This window comes from Molothrus aeneus, unplaced genomic scaffold (assembly GCF_037042795.1).
Source record: "Molothrus aeneus isolate 106 unplaced genomic scaffold, BPBGC_Maene_1.0 scaffold_497, whole genome shotgun sequence".
Taxonomy (NCBI): domain Eukaryota; kingdom Metazoa; phylum Chordata; class Aves; order Passeriformes; family Icteridae; genus Molothrus; species Molothrus aeneus.
In genome coordinates this window covers 1-22,828 of record NW_027099173.1, presented here as the reverse complement: position 1 = coordinate 22,828, position 22,828 = coordinate 1, and the positions used below count along the sequence as shown (strand labels likewise).

Sequence of the window (22,828 nt, the reverse complement as noted above, 5' to 3'; positions counted from 1 at the left end):
TTTTTTGGGGGGGGTCCCTTTAATTTGTGGGCCCCCGTTATTTTGGGAGGGTCCTTTTTTTGGAGGGGTCCCCAGTACCTTTGGGGGGGGTCCCCAGTACCTTTAGGGGTCCCCTTTATTTTGGGGGGCTCCCTTTTTTTGGGGGTTCCCTTTTTTGGGGGGGGGTCCCCAGTACCTTTGGGGGGGGCTCCATTTATTTTAGGGGGTCCATTTAATTTTGGGGGGTTCCCTTTTTTTGGGGGGGGTCCCCTTTATTTTGGGGGGCTCCTTTATTTTGGGGGTGACCTTTTTTTGGGGGTTCCCTTTTTTGGGGAGGGGTCCCCAGTACCTTTGGGGGGGCTCCCTTTATTTTAGGGGCTCCCTTTAATTTCGGGGGCGTCCCTTTTTGGGGGGGGGTCCCTTTATTTTAGGGGTTCCCTTTTATTGGGGGGGTCCCTTTTATTGGGGGGGGTCCCTTTTTTTGGGGGGGGGTCCCCAGTACCTTTGCGGGGGTCCCATTATTTAGGGGGGGTCCCCCTTTATTTTGGGGGTCCCTTTTTTGGGGGTGTCCCTTTTTTTCGGGGTGTCCCTTTTTTTGGGGGATCCCTTTTTTGGGGTGGGGGGGGTCCCTCCTCATTTGGGGGGGGGGGGGGGTTCCCTGGCAGTGCCGCAGCTTTTTTTGGGGGGCTGGGTGGGGGTCGCGCCCATCACGCCCCCTCCTCAGAAGCCCCAAAATCCGGGGGCGCCCCCAAATCCGGGGGCGGGGTCCCCCCGAACTCAATGGGGGGGTCCCCAAACTCAGTCGCGGGGGGGTCCCCAAATTCCGGGCGGGGATCCCCAAATTCCGGGGATGGTTCCCCAAATTCCGGGCGGGGGTCCCCAAATTCCGGGCGGGGATCCCCAAATTCAGGGCGGGGGTCCCCAAATTCCGGGGTCCCCCCGACGGTCTCGGCGTTGGTGGGGGCGGGGCAGAGCACGTAGCGCCCCGGCCCCGCCCCCGCCCCGCCCCCGCTGTTTTTGGGGGGCTCCGGGGGGGCCGCCCCTCCCCCACCCCCGGCCATGTTGACGTAGAGGGGGTCGGGGGGCGGCGGGGGGGGGAGGGGCAGGGCCCGCAGGAGCCCCCCCAGGGCCCCCCCCAGCTCCTCGAAGGTCGGGCGGGCCCGGGGGTCCGCGGCCCAGCAGCGGCGCATGAGGGCGTACCTGCCGAGGGGGCGGGGCCACACAAAGTGGGGCGGGGCCAAACAAATCGGGGCGGGGCCAAATTGGGGCGGGGGGATCCGGGAATGGGGCTGGGGGCTTCGGGAATGGGGATGGAAATGGGGCTGGGGGCTTCGGGACCAGGGTGGAAATGGGGCTGGGGGAAGGAAATGGGGCTGGGGGCTTCAGGAATGGAGCTGGGGGCTCTGGGGATGGGATGGGGGATGGAAATGGGGCTGGGGGCTTCGGGACCAGGGTGGAAATGGGGCTGGGGGCTCTGGGGATGGGATGGAAATGGGGCTGGGGGCTTCGGGAATGGGGCTGGGGAATGGAAATGGGGCTGGGGGCATCGGGAATGGCATGGAAATGGGGCTGGGGGATGGAAATGTGATGGAAATGGGGCTGGGGGCTTTGGGAATGGGGCTGGGGACTTGGGGAATTGGGGTGGAAATGGGGCTGGGGGCTTCATAAATGGGGCTGGGGGCTGCGGTAATTGGGGTGGGGGATGGAAATGGGGATGGGGGCTTCCGGAATTGGGGCTGGGGGCTTTGGGAATGGGGGTGCGGGGTGGAAATGGGGCTGGGGGCTTCGGGAATGGGGCTGGGGGCTTTGGGGCCAGGGTGGAAATGGGGCTGGGGGCTTTGGGAATGGGGGTGGGGGCTTCGGGACCGGGGTGGAAATGGGGATGGGAGATGGAAATGGGGCTGGGGGCTTCAGGAATGAGGATGGGGAATGGAAATGGGGCTGGGGGCTCTGGGGATGGGATGGAAATGGGGCTGGGGGCTTTGGGAATGGGGCTTGGGGCTGGAAATGGGGCTGGGGGCTTCATAAATGGGGCTGGGGGCTTCGGGGCCAGGGTGGAAATGGGGCTGGGGGTTTGGAAATGGGGCCCAGCAGCGGCGCATGAGGGGGTACCTGGGGAAGGGGGCAGGGCCAAAGTGGGGCGGAGCCAAAGTGGGGCGGGGCCAAATCGGGGCGGGGGGATCTGGGAATGGGGCTGGGGGCTTCGGGACCGGGGTGGAAATGGGGCTGGGGGAAGGAAATGGGGCTGGAGGCTCTGGGGATGGGATGGAAATGGGGCTGGGGGCTCTGGGGATGGGATGGAAATGGGGCTGGGGGCTTTGGGAATGGGGCTTGGGGCTGGAAATGGGGCTGGGGGCTTCATAAATGGGGCTGGGGGCTTTGGGAATGGGGCTTGGGGCTGGAAATGGGGCTGGGGGCTGGAAATGGGGCGGGGGCTTCATAAATGGGGCTGGGGGCTTTGGGGCCAGGGTGGAAATGGGGCTGGGGGTTTGGAAATGGGGCCCAGCAGCGGCGCATGAGGGGGTACCTGGGGAAGGGGGCAGGGTCAAAGTGGGGCGGAGCCAAAGTGGGGCGGGGCCAAATCGGGGCGGGGGGATCTGGGAATGGGGCTGGGGGCTTCGGGACCGGGGTGGAAATGGGGCTGGGGGAAGGAAATGGGGCTGGGGGCTTTGGGAATGGGGCTTGGGGCTGGAAATGGGGCTGGGGGCTTCATAAATGGGGCTGGGGGCTTCGGGGCCAGGGTGGAAATGGGGCTGGGGGATGGAAATGGGGCTGGAAATGGGGCTGGGGCTTTGGGAATGGGGCTGGGGGCTTTGAGGTCAGTCAGAGGTCAGTGAGGGGTCAGTGAGGGGTCACAGGGGTCAGGGGTCAGTCCGCGGTCACTCGGCGGTCAGTGAAGGGTCAGTGGTCAATGAGGGGTCAGTGAAGGTCAGTGAAGGGTCAGTGGTCACTCATTGGTCACTCAGGGTCAGTGGTCACTCATTGGTCACTCATTGGTCACTCAGTGGTCAGTCATTGTTCAGTCAGGGTTAGTGGTCACTCAGTGGTCACTCATTGGTCACTCAGTGGTCAGTCATTGTTCAGTCAGGGTTAGTGGTCACTCAGTGGTCACTCACAGGCTGGGTGGGCAGTGGGGGGTTGGGGGTCAGTGAGGGATCATTGGTCACTCATTGGTCACTCAGGGTTAGTGGTCACTCAGTGGTCACTCAGTGGTCACTCATTGGTCATTCAGTGGTCACTCATTGGTCACTCAGGGTCAGTGGTCACTCATTGGTCACTCATTGGTCACTCATTGGTCACTCAGGGTTAGTGGTCAGTCATTGGTCAGTCAGTGGTCAGTCAGTGGTCACTCATTGGTCACTCATTGGTCACTCAGTGGTCACTCAGGGTCAGTGGTCACTCATTGGTCACTCATTGGTCACTCATTGGTCACTCAGGGTTAGTGGTCACTCATTGGTCAGTCAGTGGTCAGTCAGTGGTCAGTCATTGGTCACTCAGTGGTCACTCAGGGTTAGTGGTCAGTCATTGGTCAGTCAGTGGTCACTCAGGGGTCAGTCATTGGTCACTCAGTGGTCACTCAGGGTTAGTGGTCAGTCAGTGGTCACTCTCTTGGTCAGTCAGTGGTCACTCATTGGTCACTCAGGGTTAGTGGTCAGTCAGTTGTCACTCTTGGTCAGTCAGTGGTCACTCAGTGGTCACTCAGGGTTAGTGGTCAGTCAGTGGTCACTCAGTGGTCACTCATTGGTCACTCAGGGTTAGTGGTCACTCAGTGGTCACTCAGTGGTCAGTCAGTGGTCACTCATTGGTCACTCATTGGTCACTCAGGGGTCACTCATTGGTCAGTCAGGGTTAGTGGTCAGTCAGTGGTCAGTCAGTGGTCAGTCAGTGGTCACTCATTGGTCACTCAGGGTTAGTGGTCAGTCAGTGGTCACTCATTGGTCACTCAGGGGTCACTCATTGGTCACTCAGGGTTAGTGGTCAGTCAGTGGTCAGTCATTGGTCAGTCATTGGTCACTCACAGGCTGGGCGGGCAGAGGGGCGGGGCTCCCAGGCGCCGCCCCCCCCGCAGGAACTCGAACAGCCCCGGGCACCCATTGGTTAGTGGTCAGTCATTGGTCATTGGTCAGTCAGTGGTCAGTCATTGGTCAGTCAGGGGTCACTCAGGGGTCACTCAGGGGTCACTCAGGGGTCAGGGGTCACTCACAGGCTGGGCGGGCAGAGGGGCGGGGCTCCCAGGCGCCGCCCCCCCCGCAGGAACTCGAACACTTCGCTGTTCTCCAGCCCCGGGTACGGGGTCAGGCCCCGGGCGGCGATCTCCCACATGGTGACCCCGAATGACCACTGCGGACACAGAGAGTGACCACTGAGTGACCACAGAGTGACCACAGAGTGACCACTGAGTGACCACAGACACCCCTGATCTCCCACATGGTGACCCCGAATGACCACTGCGGACACAGAGAGTGACCACTGAGTGACCACAGAGTGACCACAGAGTGACCACAGACACCCCTGATCTCCCACATGGTGACCCCGAATGACCACTGCGGACACAGAGAGTGACCACTGAGTGACCACAGAGTGACCACAGAGTGACCACAGACACCCCTGATCTCCCACATGGTGACCCCGAATGACCACTGCGGACACAGAGAGTGACCACTGAGTGACCACTGAGTGACCACAGAGTGACCACAGACACCCCTGATCTCCCACATGGTGACCCTGAATGACCACTGCGGACACAGAGAGTGACCACTGAGTGACCACTGAGTGACCACAGAGTGACCACAGACACCCCTGATCTCCCACATGGTGACCCCGAATGACCACTGCGGACACAGAGAGTGACCACTGAGTGACCACAGAGTGACCACAGACACCCCTGATCTCCCACATGGTGACCCCGAATGACCACTGCGGACACAGAGTGACCAGTGAGTGACCACTGAGTGACCACAGTGACCACAGAGTGACCACAGAGTGACCACAGAGTGACCACAGTGACCACTGAGCACTGGGATATCCTCGGTGGTCAGTCAGGGGTCATTCAGGGGTCATTCAGGGGTCAGTCAGGGGTCACTCAGGGTCACTCAGGGTCACTCAGGGGTCACTCAAGGTCACTCTGGGGTCACTCAGGGGTCACTGTGGGGTCACTCAGGGTAACTCAGGGTCACGCTGGGGTCACTCAGGGTCACTCAGGGGTCACTGGGGTCACTCAGGGGTCACTGTGGCGTAACTGTGAGGTCACTCAGGGTCACTGTGGGGTCACTCAGGGTCACTCAGGGGTCACTCAGGGTCACTCTGAGGTCACTTGAGGACACTCTGGGGTCACTGAGGGTCACTGGGGTCACTCAGGGGTCACTGGGGTCACTCAGGGTCACTCTGGGGTTACTCTGAGGTCACTCGAGGACACTCTGGGGTCACTCAGGGTCACTGGGGTCACTCAGGGGTCACTGGGGTCACTCAGGGTCACTGTGGGGTCACTCAGGGGTCACTCTGGGGCACGCTGGGGTCACTCTGGGGTCACTCAGGGTCCTTCAGGGGTCACTCAGGGGTCACTCTGGGGTCACTCAGGGTCCTTCAGGGGTCACCCAGGGTCACTCTGGGGCACTCAGGGTAACTCAGGGTCACGCTGGGGTCACTCAGGGGTCACTGTGGGGTCACTCTGGGGTCACTCAGGGGTCACTGTGGGGTCACTCAGGGTCACTCAGGAGTCACCCCGGGGTCACTTGGGGTCACTCAGGGTCACGCTGGGGTCACTCAGGGTCACGCTGGGGTCACTCAGGGGTCACTGTGGCGTAACTGTGAGGTCACTCAGGATCACTGTGGGGTCACTCAGGGTCACTCTGAGGTCACTCACGGACACTCTGGGGTCACTCAGGGTCACTGGGGTCACTCAGGGTCACTCAGGGGTCACTCAGGGGTCACTGTGAGGTCACTCAGGGGTCACTCAGGGTCACTGTAGGGTCACTGTGGGGTCACTCAGGGTCCTTCAGGGGTCACTCTGGGGCACTCAGGGTAACTCAGGGTCACGCTAGGGTCACTCTGGGTCACTGTGGGGTCACTCAGGGTCACTCAGGGGTCACTCAGGAGTCACCCTGGGGTCACTCGGGGTCACTCTGGGGTCACTCAAGGTCACTCAGGGGTCACTCAGGGTCATTCAGGGTCATTCAGGGTCACTCAGGGGTCACTCAGGGTCACTGTGGGGTCACTCAGGGTCACTCTGAGGTCACTCGAGGACACTCTGGGGTCACTCAGGGTCACTGGGGTCACTCAGGGGTCACTGGGGTCACTCAGGGTCACTCAAGGTCACTGTGGGGTCACTCAGGGTCACTCAGGGGTCACCCAGGGTCACTCAGGAGTCACCCCGGGGTCACTTGGGGTCACTCTGGAGTCACTCAAGGTCACTCAGGGGTCACTGTGGGGTCACTCACGGTCACTCTGGGGTCACTCAGGGTCACTCAGGGGTCGCTGGGGTCTCTCAGGGTCCTTCAGGGGTCACTCAGGGGTCACTGTGGGGTCACTGGGGTCACTCAAGGTCACTCTGGAGTCACTGGGGTCACTCAGGGTCACTCTGGGGTTACTCTGAGGTCACTCGAGGACACTCTGGGGTCACTCAGGGTCACTGGGGTCACTCAGGGGTCACTGGGGTCACTCAGGGTCACTGTGGGGTCACTCAGGGGTCACTCTGGGGCACGCTGGGGTCACTCTGGGGTCACTCAGGGTCCTTCAGGGGTCACTCAGGGGTCACTCTGGGGCACTCAGGGTAACTCAGGGTCACGCTGGGGTCACTCAGGGGTCACTGTGGGGTCACTCTGGGGTCACTCAGGGGTCACTGTGGGGTCACTCAGGGGTCACTCAGGGTCACTGTGGGGTCACTGGGGTCATTCAGGGTCACTCAGGGGTCACTCTGGGGTCACTCAGGGTCACTCAGGGGTCACTCTGGGGCACTCAGGGTAACTCAGGGTCACTGTGGGGTCACTGGGGTCATTCAGGGTCACTCAGGGGTCACTGTGGGGTCACTCAGGGTCACTCAGGGGTCACTCTGGGGCACTCAGGGTAACTCAGGGTCACTCTGGGGTCACTCAGGGGTCACTGTGAGGTCACTCCGGGTCACTCTGAGGTCACTCAGGGTCACTCTGAGGTCACTCGAGGACACTCTGGGGTCACTCAGGGGTCACTCAGGGGTCACTCAGGGTCACATTTTGGGGTTTTTTGGGATTTTTTGGGTTTTTAATGGGGATTTTTTGGGATTTTTAATGGGATTTTTATGGGGATTTTATTGGGATTGTAATGGGATTTTTAATAGGATTTTAATGGGATTTTAAATGAGATTTTAATGGGGATTTTATGGGATTTTAATGGGATTTTTAATAAGATCTTAATGGGGTTTTAATGGGATTTTAATGGGATTTTTATGGGATTTTAATGGGGATTTTATTGGGATTGTAATGGGGTTTTTAATGGGATTTTTTTTGGTTTTTAATGGGATTATAATGGGATTTTTTCAGGGTTTTTTGGGGTTTTTTAATGGGATTTTTCATGGGATTTTTGTGGGATTTTTATTGGGTTTTAAATGGGATTTTAATTGGATTTTTTCAGGGTTTTTTAATGGGATTTTAATTGGATTTTTTCAGGGTTTTTAAATGGGATTTAAAAGGGATTTGATGGGATTTTAATGGGATTTTTTTGGTTTTTTATTGGGGTTTTTAATGAGATTTAAATGGGATTTTTAATCGGATTTTTAATGGGATTGTAATGGGGTTTTTATTGGGTTTTTAATGGGATTTTAATGGGATTTTAATGAGATTTTTTCAGGGTTTTTAATGGGGTTTTTAATGGGGTTTTTAATGCGATTTTAATGGGATTTTTAATCGGATTTTTAATGGGATTTTAATTGGATTTTTCAGGCTTTTTTAATGGGATTTTAATGGGATTTTAATGGGATTTTTCAGGTTTTTTTTGGGGATTTTAATGGGGATTGTAATGGGATTTTAATGGGATTTTTTCAGGGTTTTTTGGGGGATTTTAATGGGGATTTTATGGGATTTTATGGGATTTTTTGGGGCTTTTTAATGGGGACTGTAATGGGATTTTTAATCGGATTTTTAATGGGATTTTAATGGGATTGTAATGGGATTTTAATGGGATTTTTAATCGGATTTTTAATGGGATTTTAATGGGATTTTAATTGGGATTGTAATGGGGTTTTAATGGGATTTTTAATGGGATTTTTAATGGGATTTTTCTGGATTTGAGGGGGGATTTTTATGGCATTTTAATGGAATTTTAATGGGATTTTTTTCAGGGTTTTTTGGGGTTTTTAATGGGGTTTTTAATGGGATTTTTTTCAGGGTTTTTTGGGGGATTTTAATGGAGATTTTATGGGATTTTTTGGGGCTTTTTAATGGGGTTTTTAATGGGATTTTAATAGGATTTTTATGGGGTTTTTAATGGGATTTTAATGGGATTTTTTGGCTTTAGGTGTTCCTGACCCCCCCGAGTCCGTTTTTGGGGCGATTTCTGGTGTTTTTGGGCTCTCACCACGTCGCTCTTGGTGGTGTAGACGCGCTCGGCCAGGCTCTCCAGCGCCACCCACTTGACGGGGACGGGGGCGCCGCGGCCCTGCCGGTAATAGAGGGAGCGGCCGACGCGCTTGGAGAGCCCGAAATCGGCCACGCGCACCCGCAGCCGCTCGTCCAGCCTGGGGACGGGGACACGGGCTCAGCCGAAATCCCAAAAATCCCAGAAATCCCAAAAATCCCCAAATCCCGAGCCCCAAAAATCACAAAAATCCCAAATCCCAAATGCCAAAAATCCCCAGATCCCCAAAATCCCCAAAATCCCAAAAATCCCCAAATCCCGAGCCCCAAAAATCACAAAAATCCCAAATCCCAAATGCCAAAAATCCCCAGATCCCCAAAATCCCAAAAATCCCAAAAATCCCCAAATCCCGAGCCCCAAAAATCCCCAGATCCCAAAAATCTCAAATCCCAAATGCCCCAAATGCCCCAAAATCCCCAAATGCCCCAAAATCACAAATCCACAAATCCCTAAAATCCCCAAATCCCAAAAATCCCAAAAATCCCAAAAATCCCAAAAATCCCAAATCCCAAAAATCCCAAAAATCCCAAAAATCCCAAATCCCCAAATCCCAAAAATCACAAAAATCCCAAATCCCAAAAATCTCAAATCGCAAAAATCGCAAATCCCAAAAATCCCAAATCCCCCAAAATCCCCAAATCCCAAATCCCCCAAAATCCCCAAATCCCAAATCCCAGAAATCCCAAATCCCCCAAAATCCCCAAATCCCAAATCCCAGAAATCCCAAATCCCCAAAATCCCCAAGTCCTCAAAATCCCAAATGCCCCAAAATCCCCAAGTCCGAAATCACCTGAAATCCCCAAATCCCCTAATCCCAAAAATCTCAAATCCCAAAATCCCAAAAATCCCAAATCCCAAAAATCTCAAATCCCAAACGCCCCAAAATCCCCAAATCCCCAAGTCCCAAAAATCCCAAATCCCAGATCCCCAAAAATCCCCAAAAATCCCAAATCCCAGGTCCCAAAAATCCCCAGATCCCAAAAATCACAAAAATCCCAAATCCCAAATGCCAAAAATCCCCAGATCCCCAAAATCCCAAAAATCCCAAAAATCCCCAAATCCCGAGCCCCAAAAATCCCCAGATCCCAAAAATCACAAAAATCCCCCAAATCACAGAAATCCCCAAATCCCAAGCCCCAAATCTCAAAAATCAAAAAAAATCCCAAATCCCAAATGCCAGAAATCCCAAATCCCAAAAATCTCAAATTGCAAAAATTGCAAAAATCGCAAAAATCGCAAAAATCGCAAATCCCAAAAATCCCAAATCCCCCAAAATCCCCAAATCCCAAATCCCCCAAAATCCCCAAATCCCAAATCCCAAAAATCCCAAATCCCAAAAATCCCCAAGTCCGAAATCACCTGAAATCCCCAAATCCCCTAATCCCAAAAATCTCAAATCCCAAACACACAACAATCCCAAATCCCGAATCCCCAAATCCCAAAAATCCCAAATCCCGAATCCCCAAATCCCAAAAATCTCAAATCCCAAACGCCCCAAAATCCCCAAATCCCCAAGTCCCAAAAATCCCAAATCCCAAATCCCAGATCCCCAAAAATCCCCAAAAATCCCCAAGATCCCAATATTGCAATAATCCCCAAATCCCGAAATCGGCCACGCGCACCCGCAGCCGCTCGTCCAGCCTGGGGACGGGGACACGGGCTCAGCCGAAATCCCAAAAATCCCCAAAATCCCCAAAATCCCAAAAATCCCCAAATCCCGAGCCCCAAAAATCACAAAAATCCCAAATCCCAAATGCCAAAAATCCCCAGATCCCCAAAATCCCAAAAATCCCAAAAATCCCCAAATCCCGAGCCCCAAAAATCCCCAGATCCCAAAAATCTCAAATCCCAAATGCCCCAAATGCCCCAAAATCCCCAAATGCCCCAAAATCACAAATCCACAAATCCCTAAAATCCCCAAATCCCAAAAATCCCAAAAATCCCAAAAATCCCAAAAATCCCAAATCCCAAAAATCCCAAAAATCCCAAAAATCCCAAATCCCCAAATCCCAAAAATCACAAAAATCCCAAATCCCAAAAATCTCAAATCGCAAAAATCGCAAATCCCAAAAATCCCAAATCCCCCAAAATCCCCAAATCCCAAATCCCCCAAAATCCCCAAATCCCAAATCCCAGAAATCCCAAATCCCCCAAAATCCCCAAATCCCAAATCCCAGAAATCCCAAATCCCCAAAATCCCCAAGTCCTCAAAATCCCAAATGCCCCAAAATCCCCAAGTCCGAAATCACCTGAAATCCCCAAATCCCCTAATCCCAAAAATCTCAAATCCCAAAATCCCAAAAATCCCAAATCCCAAAAATCTCAAATCCCAAACGCCCCAAAATCCCCAAATCCCCAAGTCCCAAAAATCCCAAATCCCAGATCCCCAAAAATCCCCAAAAATCCCAAATCCCAGGTCCCAAAAATCCCCAGATCCCAAAAATCACAAAAATCCCAAATCCCAAATGCCAAAAATCCCCAGATCCCCAAAATCCCAAAAATCCCAAAAATCCCCAAATCCCGAGCCCCAAAAATCCCCAGATCCCAAAAATCACAAAAATCCCCCAAATCACAGAAATCCCCAAATCCCAAGCCCCAAATCTCAAAAATCAAAAAAAATCCCAAATCCCAAATGCCAGAAATCCCAAATCCCAAAAATCTCAAATTGCAAAAATTGCAAAAATCGCAAAAATCGCAAAAATCGCAAATCCCAAAAATCCCAAATCCCCCAAAATCCCCAAATCCCAAATCCCCCAAAATCCCCAAATCCCAAATCCCAAAAATCCCAAATCCCAAAAATCCCCAAGTCCGAAATCACCTGAAATCCCCAAATCCCCTAATCCCAAAAATCTCAAATCCCAAACACACAACAATCCCAAATCCCGAATCCCCAAATCCCAAAAATCCCAAATCCCGAATCCCCAAATCCCAAAAATCTCAAATCCCAAACGCCCCAAAATCCCCAAATCCCCAAGTCCCAAAAATCCCAAATCCCAAATCCCAGATCCCCAAAAATCCCCAAAAATCCCCAAGATCCCAATATTGCAATAATCCCCAAATCCCGAAATCGGCCACGCGCACCCGCAGCCGCTCGTCCAGCCTGGGGACGGGGACACGGGCTCAGCCGAAATCCCAAAAATCCCCAAAATCCCCAAAATCCCAAAAATCCCCAAATCCCGAGCCCCAAAAATCACAAAAATCCCAAATCCCAAATGCCAAAAATCCCCAGATCCCCAAAATCCCAAAAATCCCAAAAATCCCCAAATCCCGAGCCCCAAAAATCCCCAGATCCCAAAAATCTCAAATCCCAAATGCCCCAAATGCCCCAAAATCCCCAAATGCCCCAAAATCACAAATCCACAAATCCCTAAAATCCCCAAATCCCAAAAATCCCAAAAATCCCAAAAATCCCAAAAATCCCAAATCCCAAAAATCCCAAAAATCCCAAAAATCCCAAATCCCCAAATCCCAAAAATCACAAAAATCCCAAATCCCAAAAATCTCAAATCGCAAAAATCGCAAATCCCAAAAATCCCAAATCCCCCAAAATCCCCAAATCCCAAATCCCCCAAAATCCCCAAATCCCAAATCCCAGAAATCCCAAATCCCCCAAAATCCCCAAATCCCAAATCCCAGAAATCCCAAATCCCCAAAATCCCCAAGTCCTCAAAATCCCAAATGCCCCAAAATCCCCAAGTCCGAAATCACCTGAAATCCCCAAATCCCCTAATCCCAAAAATCTCAAATCCCAAAATCCCAAAAATCCCAAATCCCAAAAATCTCAAATCCCAAACGCCCCAAAATCCCCAAATCCCCAAGTCCCAAAAATCCCAAATCCCAAATCCCAGATCCCCAAAAATCCCCAAAAATCCCAAATCCCAGGTCCCAAAAATCCCCAGATCCCAAAAATCCCAAATCCCAAAAATCTCAAATTCCAAATCCCAAAAATCCCAAAAATCTCAAATTCCAAACGCCCCAAAATCCCCAAATCCCAATAATCCCAAATTTCCAAATCCCCAAAAATCCCAAATCCCCAAAATCCCCAAATCCCAGTGTTCCCAATGCCCCCAATGTCCCCCAATGTCCCAAATGTCCCCAGTGACGTCCCCAATGTCCCCAACATCCCCCAATCCCCCCAATGTCCCCAGTGATGTCCCCAATGTCCCCAATGTCCCCAATGCCCCCAATGTCCCCTCAACGTCCCCATTCCCCCCAATGTCCCCAATGTCCCCAATCCCCCATTCCCCCCAATCCCCCAATGTCCCCAATGATGTCCCCCATGTCCCCAATGTCCCCAATGTCCCCAGTGATGTCCCCAACATCCCCCAATCCCCCAATGTCCCCAATCCCCCATTCCCCCCAATGTCCCCAATGTCGTCCCCAATCCCCCAATGTCCCCAATCCCTCATTCCCCCCAATCCCCCAATGTCCCCAATGATGTCCCCAACCCCCCCATTGTCCCCATGCCCCCCAATGTCCCCAATGTCCCCAGTGATGTCCCCCGTGATGTCCCCAATGTCCCCAATGCCCCCAATGTCCCAAATCCCCCCCAATGTCCTCAATGTCCCCAACATCCCCCAATCCCCCCAATGTCCCCAGTGATGTCCCCAACCCCCCCATTGTCCCCATGCCCCCCAATGTCCCCAATGTCCCCAGTGATGTCCCCAGTGACGTCCCCAATGTCCCCAATGTCCCAAATCCCCCCGCAATGTCCTCAATGTCCCAAACATCCCCCAATCCCCCCAGTGTCCCCCAATCCCCCCAATGTCCCCAGTGATGTCCCCAATGATGTCCCCAATGTCCCCCCAATGTCCCCCAATGTCCCCAATCCCCGCACTGTCCCCAGTCCCCCCAGTCCCCCCAATGTCCCTCAATGTCCCCAATGCCACAAATGTCGCCAGTGATGTCCCCAATGTCTCAAATGTCCCCATTGCCCCCAATGTCCCCAACCCCCCCATTGTCCCAAATCCCCCCACTGTCCCCAATCCCCCCACAATGTCCCAAATGTCCCCCTATCCCCCGATTCCCCCAATGTCCCCAATGTCTCAAATGTCCCCAATGTCCCCAGTGCCCCCAATGTCCCCAATGATGTCCCCAGTGATGTCCTCAATGTCCCCAATGTCCCCAATGTCACCCAATGCCCTCAGTGTCCCCATTCCCCCCAATGTCCCCAATGTCCCCAATGCCCCCAATCCCCCCAATACCCCCAATGTCCCCAATGTCCCCATTCCCCTCAATGTCCCCTCAATGTCCCCTCAATGTCCCCAATCCCCTCAATGTCCCCATTCCCCCAATGTCCCTCATTGTCCCCAATGTCCCCCCAATGTCCCCCCAATCCCCCCAATCCCCCCAATGTCCCCTCAATGTCCCCTCAATGTCCCCAATCCCCCCAATGTCCCCAACCCCCCCAATCCCCCCAATGCCCCCAATGTCCCCAATGTCCCCAATGTCCCCAATGTCCCCAACCCCCCCAATGTCCCCAGTGATGTCCCCCCAATGTCCCCAATGTCCCCAATGTCCCCAATGTCCCCAATCCCCCCAATGTCCCCAATGTCCCCAACCCCCCCAATGTCCCCAGTGATGTCCCCTCAATGTCCCCAATGTCCCCAATGTCCCCAATCCCCTCAATGTCCCCAATGTCCCCATTCCCCCAATGTCCCCAATGTCCCCAATGTCCCCAATGTCCCCAATGTCCCCCCAATGTCCCCAATGTCCCCCCAATGTCCCCAGTGATGTCCCCCCAGTGTCCCCAGTGATGTCCCCCTAATGTCCCTATGTCCGCAATCCCCCCAATGTCCCCAGTGATGTCCCCCCAGTGTCCCCAGTGATGTCCCCCCAATGTCCCCAATCCCCCCAGTGTCCCCAGTGATGTCCCCCCAGTGTCCCCAGTGATGTCCCCCCAATGTCCCTATGTCTGCAATCCCCCCAATGTCCCCAGTGATGTCCCCCCAGTGTCCCCAGGGATGTCCCCCCAGTGTCCCCAGTGATGTCCCCCAATGTCCCCAATGTCCCCAGTGATGTCCCCCCAGTGTCCCCAGGGATGTCCCCCCCCAGTGTCCACAGGGATGTCCCCCCAATGTCCCCAGTGATGTCCCCTCAATGTCCCCAATGTCCCCAATCCCCCCAGTGTCCCCAGTGATGTCCCCCCAGTGTCCCCAGTGATGTCCCCCCAATGTCCCCAGTGATGTCCCCCCAGTGTCCCCAGTGATGTCCCCCCAATGTCCCCAGTGATGTCCCCCCAGTGTCCCCAGGGATGTCCCCACATGCAGTTCCTGGCTGCCAGGTCCCTGTGCACGAAGTTCCTCTGGCTCAGGTAACTCATCCCGGCCGCGATGTCGGCCATGAAGCCCAGCAGGGTGCGAGGGGACAGCGCCTGGGGACACACAGGGGACACTCAGGGGACATTGGGGACACTCCACAAATCCCCGAAAAAATCCCCGAAAAAATCCCCGAAAAAATTCCCGAAAAATCGCCTGAAAAATGCCCCAAAAATCCCCAAAATGCCCCAAAGCCCAGCAGGGTGAGGGGGACAATGGGGACACTCAGGGGACACTCAGGGGACATTGGGGACACTCAGGGGACACTCAGGGGACACTCAGGGGACGGTCCCCAAATCCCCAAAAAAATCCCCCAAAAAATCCCTGAAAAAATCCCCAAAAATCCCCCAAAAAATCCCAAAAAAATCCCCGAAAAATCCCCAAAAAATCCCCTAAAAAATCCCCCAAAAATCCCCCCAAATCCCCCCAAAAATCCCCTAAAAAATCCCCTAAAGAATCCCCAAAAATCTCAAAAATTCCAAAAAGAATCCCCAAAAATAATCCCCAAAAAATCCCCAAAAAATCCCGAAAAAATCCCCCAAAAAATCCCTTGAAAAGCCAAAAAAAAAAAGTCCAAAAAACCCTAAAAAGTCCCCAAAAATTCCCCCCAAAAACCCCAAAAAATCCCCCAGAGAATCCAAAAAAGTCCCCTAAAAATCCCCCAAAAATCCCAAAAAATCCCCCAAAAATCCCCTAAAAATCCCCTAAAAATCCCCCCAAAATGGTTAAAACAATTCCCAAAAAAATCCCTTGAAAAGCCAAAACAAAAAGTCCAAAAAATCCTAAAAAATCCCCAAAAAATCCCCAAAAAATCCCCTTAAAAATCCCCAAAAATCCCCAAAAAATCCCCTAAAAATCCCCCCCAAAACCCCGAAAAGATCCTAAAAAATCCCCTAAAAAATCTCCTAAAAAATCCCCAAAAATCTCAAAAATTCCAAAAATAATCCCCAAAAAATCCCCCAAAAAATCCCCCAAAATCCCAAAAAATCCCCCAAAAATCCCCCGAAAATCCCGAAAAAAATCCCCAAAAAATCCCTTGAAAAGCCAAAAAAAGTCCAAAAAATCCTAAAAAGGCCTCAAAAATTCCACCCCAAAAATCCCCCCAAAAATCCCAAAAATTAAAAAAAATCCCCCAAAAATTAAAAAAAACCCCAAAAATTTAAAAAATATCCCCCAAAAATCCCCTAAAAATCCCCCAAAAAAATCCCCAAAATTTAAAAAAAATCCCCCAAAAATCCCCTAAAAAATTCTAAAAATTCCCTAAAAAAATCCCCAAAAAATCCCAGAAAAAATCCCCTAAAAAATCCCCAAAATTAAAAAAAAATCCCCCAAAAATTCCCTAAAAAATCCCCTAAAAATCCCCCAAAATCCTAAAAATTTATGGGGTTTTAATGGGATTTTTATGGGATTTTGATGGGGTTTTTAGTGGGATTTTTATGGGATTTTGATGGGATTTTTATGGGATTTTTAGGGAGTTTTTAGTGGGATTTTTATGGGATTTTTTGGATTTTTATGGGGTTTTTAATGGGGATTTTTTTGGGGATTTTTATGGGATTTTTGGCAATTCAATGGGGATTTTTATGGGGTTTTTAGTGGGATTTTTTTTAATTTTTATGGGATTTTTATGGGATTTTTATGGGATTTTTGGCAATTTCATGGGGATTTTTAGGGAGTTTTTAATGGGGATATTTTGATTTTTATGGGGTTTTTAATGGGATTTTTATGGGCATTTTTTATTTTTAGTGGGATTTTTATGGGGATTTTTATGGGGATTTTTGGGGATTTTAGGGAGTTTTTTATGGGATTTTTATGGGATTTTTCTTGGGATTTTGATGGGATTTTGATGGGATTTTTGGCAATTTCATGGGGATTTTTATGGGATTTTTAGGGAGTTTTTAATGGGAAATTTGTGGGATTTTGATGGGATTTTTTTGAATTTTTATGGGATTTTTATGGGGGATTTTAGGGATTTTTATGGGATTTTTAGTGGGATTTTTTTGAATTTTTATGGGATTTTTACGGGGATTTTTTTTTATTTTTTTGGGGTTTTTAGTGGGATTTTTATGGGATTTTTTGCAAGTTTTTACTGGGGATTTTTTTATTTTTATGAGGATTTTAATGGGGATTTTTTGGGATTTTTATGGGGATTTTAATGGGATTTTTGGGGAGTTTTTAGTGGGGAATTTGTGGGATTTTGATGGGATTTTTATGGGGTTTTTAGTGGGATTTTTTTGAATTTTTATGGGGTTTTTTATGGGGATTTTTTTGGGGGGGGGTTTAGTGGGATTTTTATGGGATTTTTTGCGAGTTTTTAATGGGGATTTTTAGGGATTTTAATGGGGATTTTAATGGGGATTTTTAGGGATTTTTATGGGGATTTTTAGGGATTTTTATGGGGATTTTTATGGGATTTTTTGGAAGTTTTTAACGGGGAATTTGTGGGATTTTGATGGGATTTTTAGGGATTTTTATGGGGTTTTTAGTGGGATTTTTACAGGGATTTTAATGGGATTTTTATGGGATTTTAGGGGGATTTTTAGTTTTTTATTCTTGGGATTTGGGGGCATTTTATGGGATTTTTACAGGGATTTTGATGGGAATTTGGGGAGTTTTTAATGGGATTTTTGTGGGATTTTGATGGGATTTTTATGGGATTTTTATGGGATTTTTGGCAATTTCATGGGGATTTTTAGGAAGTTTTTAATGGGGATATTTTGATTTTTATGGGGTTTTTAATGGGATTTTTATGGGGATTTTTATGGGGATTTTTTGGGGGACTTTTAGGGAGTTTTTTATGGGGATTTTTAGTGGGATTTTTATGGGATTTTTTGCGAGTTTTTAATGGGGATTTTTTTTATTTTTATGGGGATTTTAATGGGGATTTTTTGGGATTTTTATGGGGATTTTTATGGGATTTTGGGGGAGTTTTTAGTGGGATTTTTATGGGATTTTTTGGATTTTTTGGGGATTTTTATGGGGTTTTTAGTGGGGATTTTTTTGATTTCTATGGGGATTTTTTTTTATTTTTATGGGGTTTTTACGGGGATTTTAATGGGATTTTTATGGGATTTTAGGGGGATTTTTAGTTTTTTATTCTTGGGATTTGGGGGCATTTTATGGGATTTTTACAGGGATTTTGATGGGAATTTGGGGAGTTTTTAATGGGATTTTTGTGGGATTTTGATGGGATTTTTGGCAATTTCATGGGGATTTTTAGGGAGTTTTTAATGGGGATATTTTGATTTTTATGGGATTTTTATGGGGATTTTTATGGGGATTTTTATGGGGATTTTTATGGGGATTTTTGGGGATTTTAGGGAGTTTTTTATGGGATTTTGATGGGATTTTAATGGGATTTTGATGGGATTTTTGGCAATTTCATGGGGATTTTTATGGGATTTTTAGGGAGTTTTTAATGGGGAATTTGTGGGATTTTGATGGGATTTTTAGGGATTTTGATGGGGATTTTGATGGGGATTTTATGGGATTTTTGGCAATTCAATGGGGATTTTTTTGGGATTTTTATGGGATTTTTAGTGGGATTTTTTTAATTTTTATGGGATTTTTACGGGGATTTTTTTTGGGGGGGTTTTTAGTGGGATTTTTTGCGAGTTTTTAATGGGGATTTTTTTATTTTTATGGGGATTTTAATGGGGATTTTTATGGGATTTTTTGGAAGTTTTTACTGGGGCTTTTTTTGGATTCTGATGGGGTTTTTAATGGGATTTTTACGGGATTTTTGGCAATTCAATGGGGATTTTAATGGGATTTTTTAAAAATTTTTGGGGGGTTTTTAGTGGGATTTTTATGGGATATTTTGGAAGTTTTTAATGGGGATTTTGATGGGATTTTTAGGGGATTTTTTTTTTTATTTTGATGGGGATTTTTTGGGATTTTTTGGGGATGTTGATGGGATTTTGATGGGATTTTGATGGGATTTTTGGCAATTTCATGGGGATTTTTATGGGATTTTTAGGGAGTTTTTAATGGGGATTTTTGGGGATTTTGATGGGATTTTTATGGGGTTTTTAGTGGGTTTTTAGTGGGATTTTGATGGGATTTTTGGCAATTTAATGGGGATTTTTATGGGGATTTTTAGGGATTTTTATGGGATTTTTAGGGGGATTTTGATGGGGACCTTGATGGGGATTTGGGGGGTTTTTAATGGGATTTTTTTTGATTTTGATGGGATTTTTAGGGAGTTTTTAGTGGGGTTTTTTTAATATTTATTGGGATTTTTAATGGGGTTTTTAGTGGGATTTTTATGGGATTTTTATGGGATTTTTGGCAATTTCATGGGGATTTTTTTGGGGGATTTTTAGGGATTTTTATGGGGATTTTAGTGGGATTTTTTAATGGGGATTTTTTTTATTTTTACGGGGATTTTTTTTGGATTCTGATGGTGTTTTTTGTGGGATTTTTATGGGATTTTTGGCAATTTAATGGGGATTTTTAGGGAGTTTTTAATGGGGATTTTAATGAGATTTTTATGGGATCTTTATGGGATTTTTACAAAGTTTTTAATGGGATTTTTATGGGATTTTTAATGGGGATTTTAGTGGGATTTTTATGGGATTTTTATGGGGATTATATTGGATTTTTATGGGGTTTTTAGTGGGATTTTGATGGGATTTTTGGCAATTTAATGGGGATTTTTTGAGGGATTTTTAGGGATTTTTATGGGGATTTTAATGGGATTTTGATGGGATTTTTAGGGATTTTTATGGGGATTTTAATGGGATTTTGATGGGATTTTTAGGGATTTAATGGGGATTCTTTTGGGGATTTTTAGGGATTTTTATGAGGAGTTTAATGGGATTTTTATGGGATTTTTAGGGAGTTTTTAATGGGGATTTTTTTATTTTTACAGGGATTTTTTTGGATTCTGATGGGGTTTTTAGTGGGATTTTTTTTAGGATTTTTATGGGGATTTTACTGGGATTTTTATGGGATTTTTATGGGATTTTTATGGGATTTTTATGGGATTTTTGGCAATTTCATGGGGATTTTTTGGGGGATTTTTAGGGATTTTTATGGGGATTTTAATGGGATTTTTATGGGATTTTTAGGGAGTTTTTAATGGGGATTTTTTTTATTTTTTACGGGGATTTTTTTGGATTCTGATGGGGTTTTTAGTGGGATTTTTATGGGATTTTTATGGGGATTTTAGTGGGATTTTTATGGGATTTTTATGGGATTTTAGTGGGATTTTTATGGGATTTTTATGCGGATTTTAGTGGGATTTTTATGGGATTTTTATGGGATTTTTATGGGATTTTTGGCAATTTCATGGGGATTTTTTGGGGGATTTTAATGGGGATTTTAATGGGATTTTGATGGGATTTTTGGCAATTTAATGGGGATTTTTTGGGGGATTTTTAGGGATTTTTATGGGGATTTTAATGGGGATTTTTTTATTTTTTACGGGGATTTTTTTGGATTCTGCTGGGGTTTTTTGTGGGATTTTTTGGGATTTTTATGGGGATTTTAGTGGGATTTTTATGGGATTTTTATGGAATTTTTATGGGATTTTTGGCAATTTCATGGGGATTTTTTGGGGGATTTTTAGGGATTTTTATGGGGATTTTAATGGGATTTTTATGGGATTTTTAGGGAGTTTTTAATGGGGATTTTTTTTATTTTTTATGGGGATTTTTTTGGATTCTGATGGGGTTTTTAGTGGGATTTTTATGGGATTTTTATGGGGATTTTAGTGGGATTTTTATGGGATTTTTATGGGATTTTAGTGGGATTTTTATGGGATTTTTATGCGGATTTTAGTGGGATTTTTTGGGATTTTTATGGGATTTTTATGGGATTTTGGCAATTTCATGGGGATTTTTTGGGGGATTTTAATGGGGATTTTAATGGGATTTTGATGGGATTTTTGGCAATTTAATGGGGATTTTTTGGGGGATTTTTAGGGATTTTTATGGGGATTTTAATGGGGATTTTTTTATTTTTTACGGGGATTTTTTTGGATTCTGATGGGGTTTTTTGTGGGATTTTTTGGGATTTTTATGGGGATTTTAGTGGGATTTTTATGGGATTTTTATGGGATTTTTATGGGATTTTTATGGGATTTTTATGGGATTTTTGGCAATTTCATGGGGATTTTTTGGGGGATTTTTAGGGATTTTTATGGGGATTTTGATGGGATTTTTGGCAATTTAACAGGGATTTTTGGGGGATTTTTGGGGGATTTTTTGGGGGGGATATTTGGGATTTTGGGGCGCACTTTCTCACCGTGGGGGGGTCCCCGAGGCGGGCGCAGAGCAGGAAACTCCACAGGGCCCCAAATTTGGGGTTTTTGGGGATTTTTATGGGGTTTGGATGGGGATTTTGAAGGCAATTTGGGGGGTTTTTAATGGGATTTTTTTTGATTTTTACGGGTATTTTTTTTCATTTTTAAGGGGGTTTTTTTGGATTTTTATGGGGTTTTTAGTGGGATTTTGATGGGATTTTTGGCAATTTAATGGGGATTTTTAGGGATTTTTATGGGGATTTTAATGGGATTTTTATGGGGATTTTAATGGGATTTTTAGGGAGTTTTTAATGGGGATTTTTTTTTATTTTTACGGGGATTTTTTTGGATTCTGATGGGGTTTTTAGTGGGATTTTTATGGGATTTTTATGGGATTTTTATGGGATTTTTGGCAATTTCATGGGGATTTTTTGGGGGATTTTTAGGGATTTTTATGGGATTTTAATGGGATTTTGATGGGATTTTTGGCAATTTAACAGGGATTTTTAGGGGATTTTTGGGGGATTTTTTGGGGGGGATATTTGGGATTTTGGGGCGCACTTTCTCACCGTGGGGGGGTCCCCGAGGCGGGCGCAGAGCAGGAAACTGTGCAGGTCCCCGTGGGCCATGAAGGGCAGGAGGACGATGGGGGCGGGGGGGGGCCCCTCCGAGCTGCCCCCCCAGGGCTGCAGGCACACACCTGGGGGGGGAGGGGCGGTCACAGCCCCGCCCCCCCAAATTTGGGCTCAGGGACCCCCCAAAATTTGGGCTCAGAATTCCCCAAAATTGGAGGACAGAGCCAGCAAAAATTGGGACGAAAATCCCCCCCAAAATGGGACAGAGAGAGCCCAAATTTGGGGTTCAGGACCCCAAAATTTGGGCAGAGATCCCCCAAAATTTGGGCTCAGAACCGCAAAAATTTGGGCTCAGAATCCCCAAAAATTGGGACACAAATCCTCCCAAAAATTGGGGTTCAGGACCTCCAAAATTTGGGCTCCAAACCCCAAAATTTGGGCTCAGAATCCCCCAAAAAATTGGGACACAAATCCCCCAAAAATTGGGATTCAGGACCCCCGAAATTTGGGCTCCAAACCCCAAAATTTGGGCTCAGAATCCCCAGAAAAATTAGGACACAAATCTCCCAAACTGGGGTTCAGGACCCCCAAAATTTGGGCTCAGAACCGCAAAAATTTGGGCTCAGAATCCCCAAAAATTGGGACACAAATCCTCCCAAAATTGGGGCTCAGGACCCCAAAAATTTGGGCTCCAAGCCCCAAAATTTGGGCTCAGAATCGCCCCTAAAATTGGAGTGCAGAGCCCAAAAATTTGGGCTCAGAACCCCCCCAAAAACTGGGACACAAATCCTCCCAAAAATTGGGGTTCAGGACCCCCAAAATTGGGGGCTCAGAACCCCAAAATTTGGCTCAGAATCCCCAAAAAAATTGGGCTCCAACCCCCAAAATTTGGGCTCAGAACCGCCCCTAAAATTGGAGTGCAGAGCCCAAAAATTTGGGCGCAGAACCCCCGAAAAATTGGGCCCAGAATCCCCCCGAAATTGGAGGACAGAGCCAGCAAAAATTGGGACGAAAATCCCCCCCAAAATGGGACACAGAGAGCCCAAATTTGGGGTGCGTGACCCCCGAAATTTGGGCTCCAAACCCCAAAATTTGGGCTCAGAATC

At 48.1% G+C, this 22,828-nt stretch overlaps 1 protein-coding gene across 1 annotated transcript; it reads right to left on the bottom strand.

Moving 5' to 3' along the window:
* Positions 1–686: 686 nt before the first annotated feature.
* Positions 687–21,847, bottom strand: LOC136571019 (tyrosine-protein kinase receptor UFO-like; the record flags this gene model as incomplete). Its single annotated transcript, XM_066571427.1, has 5 exons — positions 687–1,179; positions 4,184–4,320; positions 8,527–8,686; positions 14,850–14,959; positions 21,717–21,847. Coding segments are annotated over 5 exons (1,031 nt in total), but the record flags the coding sequence as incomplete, so codon positions are not given.
* Between the last annotated feature and the right edge of the window lie 981 nt (positions 21,848–22,828).